At 46.4% G+C, this 13826-nt stretch overlaps 1 protein-coding gene across 6 annotated transcripts in view; it reads left to right on the top strand.

Moving 5' to 3' along the window:
• The window catches only part of Sv2c (synaptic vesicle glycoprotein 2C), a 225263-nt gene extending 214343 nt beyond the window's left edge, over window positions 1–10920 (top strand). For 5 of the 6 annotated variants that reach the window (XM_004870165.4, XM_087201193.1, XM_021248564.2 and 2 more), the window contains one exon: window positions 3834–6364. In XM_004870165.4, the coding sequence (XP_004870222.1) occupies window positions 3834–4017 (184 nt within the window). In that variant the 3' untranslated portion in view covers window positions 4018–6364. Of the gene's footprint in view, window positions 1–3833; window positions 6365–10746 lie in introns of those variants that run through there. The other variant, XM_087201195.1, reaches the window with a different exon arrangement.
• Window positions 10921–13826: the final 2906 nt, after the last annotated feature.

The raw sequence follows: 13826 nt of genomic DNA, 5'->3' as shown, positions 1-13826 counted from the left end.
AGTGCCAGCATTACGCAAGTCCCTTTTTTCTTCCGAAACAAAAACAAAAACCAAACTCAGGAGGCTGGCTCTGCCCTCAGGCCAGAAAAACCCAAAAAGGATTGGCTGAGGTGCTGACCAGCTCTGCTGGGGTGGGGGAGTGGGCAGCAGCACCCTCCTCTTCCCGGCCTCCAGATAAAGCAGAGAGTCACATAATAAACCACCCACACGAGCACACAGGTCTCAGACGGGCAGTCCATGGCCAGGGAGTGAGCCACCACAGTGGAGTGGGAACTGAGCTGCTGAGCGACAAGACACTGTTTAGGGAAAAACTTGTATCTGTTCAGTTTTTGTTGTTGTTTTGTTTTTGTGGTTTGTTTTTTTCTTTGTTTGTTTGTTGTTTTGTTTTTTTGAGGCAGTGTCTAGCTGTGTAGTCCAGATTGTTCTTGAACTTGCTATATAGCTGGGCCTGGCCTCAACCCTGTGATCCTCCTGCCTCAGCCTCCCAAGTACTGGGATTACAGGTGTGCAGCACCATTCCTGGGTGCCCTGAAACATTTTAAGTGGCTTAACAATAATTGAGAAGTAAGGATTCTTCCTGGAGAAATGAGAAGTGAAGGAGGAAGCTTGTAGAAAGATAATAGATGGTAATTTTCTCCTCTGTGGTATGTGCTGGGGAAGAGAGGCAGGGAAACATCTTTCATCTGAGAAAGAATGCAGGCGATCACCCTTCTGGGGAGGAGACAGTAAAGGGGATTTTGTAAGCTCTGAGCTCCCCACTCTCAGAAGACTGTATGAGCGCAAGGTAACTTGTCCTTTGCCTGCAGAAGTTGTAGCCTTACTTTAAAAACAGGGAGTTGGTGCACTGAAGGCTTTCTACTGCACTAAAAACAGATCCCCTGGGGCAGAATCACTGTGTGAATGACTTTTCTATTGTAGGTCTGCCCTAGACGCAGTGGACACTCAGCCTCCAGCTGTGAACATTTGGGGAAATCTTGTGTTGTCTGAGGAAGGACCAGGCATGATTCTTGAGAGCCGGACTAATTTGAGGAGGCTGTGTGCTCTGCAGCCCAGATTTTCATCTAAAGTTCTGCCTCTGCTTAGGAATGAGGATGGAGAGCCTTTAAGCAGTAAGGATTTGATGGTCTTTTGCAGAAGGCTCCCATAGCAGATGCTTCCGATACCTATGTCCTTCCTGCTGCTCACGTGTCCTGGTAGTCTTCCCATCCTTGGTCACAGTTTCAGTGACACAGGAGACAGATGCCTGCGTTTTATCCCCTGTCCTGAGTGATAGGAGAGGTTGTGGTTTTGTGACAAGAAAATGTCCTTTTTCTCAGCAGCAGCAAACTCTCTAGGCTTTTCCACAACTCATCTTATCACCATTAGATGTGGTTGGTAGTTTATGATTCTAGAAGCTAGAATAAAGTTTTGAAAAAGTGAAAGAAACCAGTTTGACCGGGCTTCATGCTATATGATCGAAACTAAATGACCTTCCAGAGATGGGGACACCAAGGAGACAGAAAGATCAGTGCTTACCAGGGGTTGGAGGAGGGAGGGTGCACAGGTGTGATTCAGAGATGTTTATTATTCTGTGTGACACTGACAGTGGACATATGTCACTGTGGATTTGTCAAAACTCATAGAGGGTCCAGCTCTAAGAGTAAACCTTCATATCAACAGTGTGTTCATGAACCTGTCTTGGCTTTTCACCCCTGGCATGGTGGTGCACTCCTGTAATCCCAGCTACCTGGGAGGCTGAGGCAGGAGAATTTTAAGTTTGAGGCAGTCCTGGGCACTTCAGCAAGACCTTGCCTCAAAATAAAAGTTTAAAAAATGACTGGGAGTGTAGCTGTAGTGGTAGAGAGCACTTGGGTAAGGTCCTGTTTGATCTTCAGTACGTGTGTGTGTGTGTGTGTGTGTGTGTGTGTAAATCAGGTTTAGTAAATGTACTGCGGTAATGCCTGAAGTTCATAAGGGAGGGAGGAGCTCATATAAACTTGCTGAACTTTTTAAAAAATTATGAACCTAAGGTGGCTTGCCTGATATGCACAAGGCCCCAGGTTTAGTAATCCTTGGAGAGAGAGACAGAGAGGGGGGGATAATGTGTGTGTTAGAGAGACAGCAAGAAACCATTTCAGCGACCATGTTGTCACTCTACTTATGTCTCCTTTGGTACCCAGCATGTAGCCCCCAGCAGTTTCATTTGAGAAAAGTTATCAGTCTATTAAATCCCTTTATCTTTTTGGTAGCCACTGGTATTACTAATCTCTTTCTTAAGAAAAAAAGTACAAAATTAGCTTAACCTCTTCTCCAGAAGGCCTCTTTTCTTTCCATCCGAGATATCGTTTTGCTCCTTCCTCATTCTGAACAGCTGGTAACTTTGCTGCCCTTAGGAGCAGGCCCAGTCTGCTTTCTGAGTGTCTTGCCCAAAAGAGAAACTTGCTGCTGCTCCCCTTTGTTAGATGTGTTTCTGCCAGGGCAGTTGTTCATGCATGGACTGGTCTCATGCCACTTGGTGAGGAGGGTGGATTCCTCCCCAGTGGTGTGGAAAGGGCTGATTGGATAATAACCACATAAACCTGAGGTTGAGAGAGTCCACATATTATAGAAAATAGCACCGGAAACAGGACTAGTAGTGATGAGTAGTTGTAGAACTTGCCAAAGGAAAACCCACACAAATATACAGATCAAAGAAAGGTGTGTGCTAAATGCTTAATTCTGAAGTACGTAAGATGCATTTCCCTTTGTGGTAAAAAAAAGAAGCTATCCAAAACTAGCCCTGCATTTAATGTAACTTTAATACTCACAGATAACCAAGGAAAGCAAAAAAGGAGTGAACTAGCATGAATTCAGAAGGAAATTTATATTCTTATTATGTCAGGTGAAATGTATGAGCAAAAATTTAGTCTCTTGCCTAGAAGACCACAGTAGAATCACTCTGTACATGTGTGCTAAAGGTAACTGGCCTGGGTGGGTCAGTGGTAGGGTACTATGCCTAGTATACACAAGATCCTGGGTTCAATCCTCAGGACTTGCATTGCCCTACACCCTGCCCCTAAAACAACTCAAAATAAAAAATTTTATCCTTTCCAAAGAATGTCAAAAAATGGGATGTGGGGGCTGAGCTTGTAATCTGTGGTAGAGCACATGCTTAGCGTGCATAAGGCTCTAGGTTCAATCCCCTGCACACACAAACCTACATGTCTTGAATGCAGAAAAGACAACCAAGACAGCAAGCAATATCTCTAGGCCTACAACCTAATTCCTTCTAGAAGCTCACTGACAGCCACCCTGGTCAGCACAGGCCAGGCATCTTCTACCAACTAAGCTACACCCCCCAAAGATGAGTCACTTGTGCCAGCATCTACTGATCTCCCCCGGCCCCCCTTGCCTAGGATCAGAGGCAGTGATCCACTTTCTCCCACCCTGACCCAGGGTGAGACAGATGCCTCTCTCTAATGAACCCTGCCCCATGCCTGCTTTTCTCCTGAGCACAAGGTTTGGGCGAGTAAGATTAATTTTGATATAAGAGACTTTCTTTCTTTACCATTAGGCCAAGAGAGAAGAAACTTCTCTTATGCTCTGAAATCCCCATTCCCTTGCTGTTCATGATGAATTGGAGCCTATGGTCAGAATAAAAATCAAAAGAGGGGCTAGGAAAGCCCACAGAAAGCAGCAGGAACAAATAATGCCAACAACTGGGCTTCCTGGCCCAGATTCGCTAACAAGCATTTAATTCTTTCCCATAACAGAGTCTGCTTAAGACCACTGAAAATTCCTGTACAGGATGAGTGTGTCTGAACTGGAGTCCTGAAGTCATTCTCTCATCCTTGTCGCTGTTTCTTCCTCCTCAGGGCCACAGGCTTCGGCTTCCTGAATGCCCTCTGTAAAGCAGCGGCCGTTCTGGGCAACCTAATATTCGGCTCCCTGGTGAGCATCACCAAAGCCATCCCCATCCTGCTGGCTTCGACTGTGCTCGTGTGCGGAGGACTCGTGGGGCTGCGTCTGCCCGACACACGAACCCAGGTCCTGATGTGATGGAAACAAAAGCCATGCTCTGTGCTCTTCCTTCTCCTGCCCTGAGTCGAGTCTCTGGATGCACTCAAGGCTTTGGGTTTTTCAGATCTAGGAAAATGGTCAAATATCAGAACACAACCTGTTACTGTGACTTAAAATGTAGATGTGTATCATCTTCCCCTTCCATGTGGTTTTGGACCGGTTTATTTTTCGTGCATTGTTCATCTTTCCTGACTGTGACACTGCTGCCTCCCAAAATATCAGGGGAAGAACTGCTAAAATGTCCTAGTTGGCCAGGCCTCCCTGGGATGCTGCTCGCTGAAGGTTCAGACACTAAGCAAAAGCCTGTTGTTGTAAGAAATAGATCCTGCTCCGAAGGCAACATTAGCAGGAAATATACATTGCCATATTATTACAGTTTTGCTGAGGAGAGGGATTCTTTTCTTTTTTTTTTTTCAAACAGAGTACTATTTCCTGTTTACTTAGAAAAGGACACCCAGCAATTTTTGCTGTTACAGCAGGGCCTTTCAAAGAAAACCATGTGGTACACACAGGCTTGGGTGGGGCTCTTTCGGGCAGACAATTAAGGTAGCTGTGTCCACAAGAAAAACAAAGGCTCAAGCAGTTACCACCAAAAACCAGAGTGAGCAGAAGCAGACAGAAAGTCCAATTAAACTTCTAAAAAGTCTGAGGTGAAAGCATTATACCAGTGTTGGTGATTGTGGCATGTATGTGGATCACACTGTTTCAAAGTCAGTTTGCCTCCATTTACCCTGCCCTCACCCACATCTCAGACTGTGGTGGATACTTGCCAGACAGATTTAGAGGAGAGTCACTTCTTAAAAACCAGGCATGAGCCAGGCATGGTGGCTCAGGTCTGTAATCCCAGCCCTCTGGGCAGCTGAGGCAGGAGGATCACAAGTTAGACAGCACCCAGCCTGGGCAACTGAGTGACTTAGTTGCCTCAGTGCAATGACCCTGGGTTCATTCCCCTGTATCACCAAAAAATAAAAACATCTGCCTACCTGATTTTGCTATTCAGACCAATTTCTGTAGTCTAGAGATTACAGTGGATATCTAAATTGTAATAAACTGCAAATTTGGAAGAAATTCACACCTAAAACCACATGAAAATGCACAGTGGTACCTCTTCCTGTACCTGTTTTCTAAAGAACAATCTTACCCAATCCCCTTTGGTGAAAGTTGGCATTTACCTTCCTAGCTGGCATCATGGAAGCAGATGCCCCCTCCAAGCTCCGCCTGGGCTGGCACCTGGTCCCAGAACTGGCTTGTACTCCAGAGGAGTCTCCACCAGACTAGGGCAGCATCTCCTGGTGACCATCTGCCTGCTCACTTTACCTCTGGAGACTCCCTGGGCTGGGAAGCAAGAGGTCACCAGGACATTCCCACAGGGCCAGCTGTCATCTACAAAACCTTCTCTCTCTGGAGCTGCCCCTCCCCCAAGTGCATCCCTTTTACACATCTTTGAAATCTGAAGCCTCCTTGTGGACTTGCAGCCAGGAAATAAATCCCATATTTAACAAGATTCCTTTTTTAACTCTCCATGTCTTGTTGGAGGGTGAGCCTCATTAGCTCTTCTAGGATCTTGCAGGAAGGGGCAGGCTTTTGTTTCCACTCATCTTTACATCAAGAGAGGTCCTCATTCCCTAGGGACCCCTCAGGGTCTTTTCCTCGCCTCAGGATCCTTCTTGAACTGGCACTGAAAAGTGTCTGTCATTAACATAAGCCATGAATCAATGGGGCTAGTGGAGGGGGCAGCCAGAGTGGGGCTGTGGTGGGAAGAAGGTGTCTCCCTGGGGAGGTATGTATGTGTCAGGAACGGAACATCAAGAAAACTCAAACCAAAATCTGCAGGGATGAAAGGAAGAAGGAAAATCAGTAGAGACTGGAGGACATGACTTATTTGAGAGATAGGGCCAGAATTTAGCTCAGTGGTTCCGCCGCCGCCTGCCTTGCAAGTGCAAGGTTCTGAGTTCTATCCCAGGGACCAAAAACAAAACAAAACTTACTTGAGAGATAACAACAAAGCAGGAAAAGAAAGAGAACTCCACCCCTCACTTCTTTCTCCTGCTGTATTATTGGAGAACAAAAGACTGCAGTTGAGAACCCAAGAAAGTACCCTGTATGTTATTCTGTTTCCATGTGGACTCATTTCCCTGCTTCTCTTCCCCTTGATTTGTCTTCTTTACAAAAGGACCTGATGGGGAGTGAGCAGAGCTTTTAGTTAAATGGGTCATGTGCAGAATAACTGAGAAAATGAGTCTTCTCTCTGTCCACCGTGCAAAAGAAAGGCAGAAATGTGCATGTCTTGCTAGCTGTCCATGATAGTTAACTTTGCTTACTAGACTATCCTTTGTTTTTAAAAATTCTCTATTGTCCACTGTAGATTCTAAATGCATAAAATATCTACCAAGCTGTGGGGCACAGACATTCAGATTTTTATCTGAACACTGGGCCGGGCTAGCAGGACCCTGGTTCATGAGACCTCCCACTTTGTGTCCCCCTCAGAAGGACCATGCTTGGCCTTCTTATCATCTAACCTGAGCCTCCTGGGTGGCCCAAGAGGGATCTCTTCTAATGTTCTGGACAGTGTGTGGTCACAAACCTTCTTGGTCACCACCTTTTCCACTTTCCATACACTTTCCTCTGCCTCCCTCACTCAGTTCATTCCCTTACTGTCTGTGAGGGCTCCTGTTGCTTTCAAAGGTGTGTGGTGTGGCCTGCTGGGCTTACTCATGGTGTAGCTGAGGATTAGGGTACAACTGTGAGATCAAACAGAAACTCGCAGTTGTGTGAGGGTAACTGGCCACTGGCACTTGAACATGCAACTGTAGATGTAGTTTCATCTACAGTAGAAGGAAAATGAAAGTGTAAAGGTGAAAGCCTAGCAAACAATCTCACTTACTCCTGTATTTCCAACTCTTTTTCTAACTAAAATTTCCCCTTAGCTATTTAGAATTGATTCAGAGTCCTGTTAGTCCTGAGTCCTGTTACTATCACCGAATCTTCTCAGTGTGGATAACAAACAGCTCCTGTAAATTAGGTATTCTGCACCACCTTATCCCCAGGTATTGGGTCTTCAGGCACCAACTTGCTCCCAGTCCTGCTGCCTGACTCATGACCCACAGAGACGAGACCAATGGGTCCCATGCCAGCTCTGCCACTAGGGACTGGGGAGCCCCAGATCTTGCCTGGGATTGAACATCTCTGGTCCTTAGTTTTTCTATTGGTAGAGTTAAAGATTGGGACTACTTTGTTCTCCAAGTTCGAGAAGATTGTCATGAAAATAACTTCATCTTCTCTATCTTCTGATGAACCAGCACTAAGTTGGCTCAGTTTACACACTGAAAACTTTTAAAAATAAGCAAGTATATAAGGGGGCAAGAACTTGCTTGGAAAGGTCTTCTGGGATAGACCAGAGAGTGTAGTTCTTACATTGTTTGCCCCACCTGCTCCTCACAGCCCTGAGCGTTATATCAATTCAAAGAAGCTGGACAGTTACCATGGCCCAACCAGAGAAGGGACCCACCCTGATGGATGTACCCACAGTAGGAAGACTCTCCAACCACACCACTACCGCAAAGGGTGAATCCCACAGCTCCTCCATTCCATTGCTTTCTTGAAACATGGCCTTAAGTAGACCCAGGCCATCAGAAACAGAGTTTCTCAGTGAGTTCACCTCAGTTGGGAAATGGACCTTCACTTACAAGTCTCACCAAATCACAGCTCAGGTTTGCACTAAGAACTCATTGGCTGTTTTTCAGATTATTTTAAGGGTTCAAGGAGAGCTGGGAAAAGAAATGTGGTGGCAGAGGGAAAGTCTGAGACATCATTGATAAAGTTTTAGGGACAAGAGGAGGCCACTGCAGAGACACTCTAAGCCTTGGAATTGTTCCCCTCACATCCCATGGGAAAATCTTGTGATTTCTTCTCTGAAACCAAAGCATAATATGATACTCTCCAACTTTTTCTGTTTAATTTCAAAATGGTCTTTATCTGTTTCTTCATAAGACACTTTACCTGTTCATGCATAGAAGTTTCATGCAGCCAGGAACATCTGATTTGGGCCTTCACCTACAATCACAGGAGGAAAACTGCTTGTTGTTATTCAGAGACATACTGGATGCATATCGAGTTTCCTTTTAATTCCCAGATTATGCCAAACTAAGTCTGATTACTATACCTACAAAAACACCAGTCGTGTTGTTGCAACAAAATCTAGGCATTCGGGCACTCTGAAGTGAACTATAGAGGATACATTTATTAGTTTTTGTTCCTGCTGAGCAGTGTTTTGAGCAATGCCTCTCTTGTAAACTGTGTAATGTAGATGAAAGGAAATGGTCAGTGTCCTCTGGGTGCAATGCATCTTGTTTGAGGAGTGGAGTGATCATTCTGCGTGCACCATTCATTGACTTCTCTCCCTGTCAACAGTCTGTCCCCAATCAGACACAGAGCCTTTGCCAAAACTTTTGCCATCTTTCTAGAACAATACCTAGAGCCAGCTTAGCAATCCCAGCATTTGGAGTTGTAAGAGTTCAGCTCCTGAGTCTATGTAGGTACTGATGAAGGGTAGGGGAGAGAGCTGGCTGACTTTCATGTGCTTATTCCCTTGATATTTATGAAGCACCTCCCCATGTGCTGTGTATCCAGGTGCTGAGCTGTGTGCAGATAATTAACCCTTTGCTGGGTTTAAATAAGAGCAAGGAAGTGCATTCCTGCCTTACTTATTAAGCTCCTTACCCCATCTTCATAAAGTGCATTTTTCTGCATGTAAAACTGTGCAGTAATTAGGATTACTTTTGACAGAGAAGACCCCTTTATTGCCTGGCCTTTGTTGGAGGGAAAATGAGAAAAATAGACCCCCACGCATGCTGTCTTTAGGAAATTGTGCTAAGACACTATTCAAGGAAAAGAGCAGCAGAGATAGGCCCATCTTTTTAGAGATGCTCCTTTCTTCTGAGGTTCTTTTCAAGGTCTGAAGTGGAGAATGTTCCCAAGCTGTAGGCTAGGGTTTTCTCTCCAGAGCCTTGGCAGCCAACTGCTGCTTCCCTGGCCCCTGCCTCCCAGGTGTTATGTTTCTGATGTCCCAATTTGTGACTGAGTCAAGCTGTCTTTGCAGACACCCTAGAGCAACTTCCCCTTCTCCACCTCGGGCAGATAAGCCACCCGGAAAACAGGTTCTGACAGCACTCGCTGTCCCAGGGTATTTGGAGGCTTCAGCGTAAAAGCAGGAGCAGGATGGAGAAGGCCATTGTCGGGGACCTGCTTGCTTTCTGTATCCACCAACTCTCTCTGTGCCCCAGCACTACATACCCACTCTCTTCCTTTCCATCACACTCTTCTTCCTCCTTCCTCGGTCTTGTCACCTCTTGACTGCACCAAAGCAAGGCTGGACTTTCCTAGGGCACTGGGGACTGAGCAGTGTGCCTGTCTCTGCCTGTCATAGAGGCACAGAGGATAGAGAACATGGGGATCAGGAGAGAGTGTGGGAGCATGAGCAATGGCCTGGCTGGATTTGACAGAGCTCCTGTTCCAGGCTAGGTTTCCACCTGCTTCTCAAGCACTGCTGAAAGAGGGGGACATCCCCAGCCAGGTGCTTGTTACTCACTGACCCATGGGAGGTGGGCAGCACCTCCCTCTCCTGGTCTGCAGCGGACCCAACTTGGCTGGGGGAATAGAGGTGGCCAGCTTCCGACCTGTCCTTCCACGTTAGCACCAGGCTACAACTAGGAGGAGGAGAAAGCAAACAGAGGCCCTTCGTTCCGACTCAGACAGGGTTTAACCTTGGCTGACAACCTTGCTCAGCAGCAAGAGTGAGTCCTAAGCAGCTGGTGGCTGCTCATAGGGACTGTGGTCATCCCACCCCTGGGCCAGCAAGGGGCTGCAATGACGGGCTCAAGCGGGTTCATCAGAGCCAGCTGTCAGTTTCAGGACTTTTCAGAACTGGTTAAGAAGCATAGACATTAGTGAAAGTACCAGTTGATACTTATTCAAAACACATCACATTCTACTTATTTGGTACCTTTGGCTGCTTCTATGCCTTGAGGTGATACATGCCTTTTACATCTGTGTGGGAGAAGCATTGTATTCACATGCACCCAGAATAGGACCCACAGGGCAGAGAATCCCTGCTTTCTTTGGGTGTTGCTCCTATTTTATGCTGTGCAAATCGAATTAAACTATTTGGAAGTTACAAAGTCTCTCCTTCTGAGCCCCAAGTAGTTTATCCAGGAAGGAACCTTTTCTCACCTTTGACATTCACCAGGCCTGTCTAGGTAGAACTTGACAGATGATGGCTTGATTTCATTTCCACCATGGCAATTGCTACATATTTATTACACTAAATCTAAATCAGTAAAAGAAAGGAGAAATGTTCTTTCTTTATATGTACTTTCCAAAATGTGGTTGTGTATCCTCCCACTGAGCCAGAAACACGTTGAACAGACTATATGTCCTTTGTGAATGTCTAGATACTGTAAACAGAGTCCTAGAAGTGTTTCAAGTGTGCTCCATTCAGGACACGCGGGAAACCTCCACGCCACCCTCCTTTGTGATGAGATCTTGGCAGGAATCCTGTCCTGGATTTCCTGCCTGGGTGTATTGCTTTGTGTCCTTTTCTTTCCTGTGTTTAATGCTGTGTAAGCTGTCCTTGCTGTGTGTGTTCCCTGCTAGCCCTACTGTACTGTATATATGTGCGGCATGTGTGCAACTCAGTAAATTCCTTTTCAGGTTTCTGGACTTTTCATCTTAAGTACAGCTGATCCTGCTGTGAACTCATCTTTCTGGTATGCTCCTCTGTGTCTGATTTTGATTGCCAAAATATTGGACCAAGAGTGTTTTCCTAATATCCCGAGACAGCCATGTGTATCCTTGTGAAAGGGCATGCTCCATGTGGGATGGCTCATGTACAGCTTAAATTTATCATGTGTGGAAGTGTGTATACATTTATATGCCAGACAACTAACATTCATGTAACAGCTGCAGAGATATTTAATGTACGTCAGATTAATAAAAGAGCATTTTTGCTCCATTATATTCAAATAAAGATTGCTTGTGTGATTGACTTCTCTTCCAAACATGAATTGACCCTTCAAAATGAGCATATTTTTATGTCCTTAGGTAGAGGGAAACCTGTTTCTCTGAGGCCAGCTACTTTGAGTTGCTTATGTGACCAGTGTCTACGGTACTGATGTGGTTTTGATTTTACAGGAACACTTTCCAATTTTTAGCCAGGACCACAGGGAGGAGAACGTTTGTGAGGGAGTTTGTGGCCAGGCAGATGCTTGTGTCCCTCTGCCCCAGAGCAAGAATAGCAAACAGATTTCTATCTCAAATATGAATTCTAATTAGTTGGCAGTGGCTGTTTTGGAGAACAGTGAGAAAAGGTGCTTTATTTGATGGCATTCATGGAGAGGCAGAAACACAGACTGCAATGCCACATGTTTGCTGTTCCCAAAAGAATATTTCTGACTGCATTGAACAGACCCAAGTATCGTTTCTTAACAGAAGACCCAAGTGTCTAGAGCAGTCTGTTGGTGAGTGATGCCCTCCCAGTTGTGTCCTTGCTCCCCTCTGGATTCCTTCTCCTGGGACCTGCTCTCTCTTCCTTCGGGTTCTCCCCCGAAGGTGGGTCATTCCTTGTTGCTATAGCAACCCTATGTCCCTAGCCCATTCAGCCAAGCAAGTCTTAGCCTTTTCTCCATTCTCCAACCCCTCCAATTCTAGACCCTATTCTATATTTTCTTTAAAAATGACTACCAGGCTATACAAGGCCCTACATTTAATTCTGCAGCATGAAAAATAATAAGAAAAAAAGAAAGATACCAGTCACTCATTTTTCTTTTCTGCTCCATGATGACAACTTTGTGGAGGGAGAGAAGACCACACAGGCTAGAAACCCCCGCAGTGTCCGGAATGGTGGTAAGCACAAGACTGTCCAGAGGGTGCTGGGGTGCAAGTGAAACAGGCAAGGATCATGTGGCTCATGCCCTGGCCCCGCTTGACTAGCTGCAGTCTCCAGTGTGCAGCTCCTGGCGATCTGTGTGTTACACCAAGGTAACATGGGGCCAGAAGTTGCGTTTTTCCTGCTTTTTGGTGTCAGGTGCAGTGAAATTGCTGTTGTTTTTTGCTATAGTCTGCTAGGTCTGCCATAACCAACTACCACAGATGGCAGTTGAACAACCAGGAATTTATTTTCTCGCTCTTTGGGAGGGCAGGTTTCTGAGATAAGATGTCAGGTGCTGTTGGGCTCTTCTTCAGCCCCTCTCCTTGCCCTGTCAACAGGTCATCTTCTCCAGTGTCCTCACATAGTCATCCTTTTGTACATCTTAGTCCTGGTCTTCTCTTATAAGGACACAGTCATCTTGCCCAAGGACCCACCCACATGGCCTCACTGTAACTAATTACGTCTTAAAGATCCTGTCTCCAAGCATAAACACATTCCGAGATCCTGGGGCTTAGGACTTCGACAGTTCAGCCCATGACATTATCCCAAATATGCTTTACTTTGTTGTGTGCGTGCACTGTGCATGTATAGAATATAGATTGGATAGAACATGATTGCATAGAATATGATTGGAAGTACCTGTGGTCACGTGGGGGATAGGTGGCGTGAGCTGTGTGGACATATTCACTCTTGCGAGAGCTATCCGTCCAGAGGGGAGATAGAGAGATTGAGACATACTCATAAGCCAGAAGCAAATAACTCTGAGCCAGGGCTGGCTGGCCAGGTTCTGAGGGCTGTATCAGGCTGTTCTTAGACCTGTGACTATTTGTCTCTTCCTGCCTCGCTGCCCTTTAAAATTCCAAAGGAGACTTTGTTCTCTGTGTGATGATTTTCTTGAATCATGGCATGGGTGGCCGCGTCGTTCTCCTTCCACCACAGCCTGGGAGCCAGAGGGAGCAGCCTCTTCTGTGAGCCTGGCCCCAGAGAAGTTGCCACCAGGACAGTGACCAGCTAGGGCCCTGATGGCTGCAAAGAGAGCTAGAGGGAGGCAGCTTCCTGGAGCTCAGTTGCACAACTCACCTGCCACTACTGCAATTTCTGCAGTCGTCTTCTCCTGTAGTTTGCAGTCCAGGCACCAGGTGGAGAAGTGGAACCCATGAAAAGAGACTAGTTCTAGGAGGAGCCGCCAGACTCCCTGGGGTCAGAGCAAAGGCGTGGCCTGGGGTCACAGAGGACACAGAAGGCTCAAACAGGGCCACCTCCTTCAGCACTGCTCTGCACCCTCCACACAGGAGCCATCAGAGGCAGGAGAGGCCGTGTGCATAGCAGCCCCACTCCAGAAGACTTCATCAAATTCACCTTTTATGGCCTGGGGATGCAGATCAGTGGCAGAGTGCTAGCCTAGCCTGTGTGAGGCCCTGGGTTCAAGGGTGGGGTTTGGGGATGCCCTTTAGAAGGAGATTTCCAAGGAAATACAATCAGCAAATTCAAGTTTGGGTGGGGCTGTACATTACAAAGGGCTCAGGGACTTACAAGTGGCCCTCATTCCTCTTTTGGTCTTTGTAAACACTGAACAGTTCCCACCCCACTGCAGGCTGCTGGGCCCCCTCCTCCTCTGTCACCCCCTCAGGAGGACACCTGCAGTGCTTTCCACAGTGCTGGAAACTCAGGCCCCTGTGGACCTCAGAGTCATCTTTGAGGCTTGGTGAACTTCAGAGGTGGAAGCAGAGTATCACCGTGGCTAAAAGGGTAAGTTTAAGTAGAATCAGTTCCAGGGAACAGGGAAGGTTCTCTAAAAAAAAAGAAGAAGAAGAAGAAGAAGGACACAGGCTGGAGTGTGGCCCAGTGGTAGAAAGCTTACCTA

This window comes from Heterocephalus glaber, unplaced genomic scaffold, assembly GCF_053883595.1.
Source record: "Heterocephalus glaber isolate CG9 unplaced genomic scaffold, H.glaber_assembly_v1.0 deba00001757, whole genome shotgun sequence".
NCBI classification, from domain to species: domain Eukaryota; kingdom Metazoa; phylum Chordata; class Mammalia; order Rodentia; family Bathyergidae; genus Heterocephalus; species Heterocephalus glaber.
The sequence above is the reverse complement of the archived record's forward strand: the minus strand, read 5'-3'. Positions and strand labels throughout refer to the sequence as shown.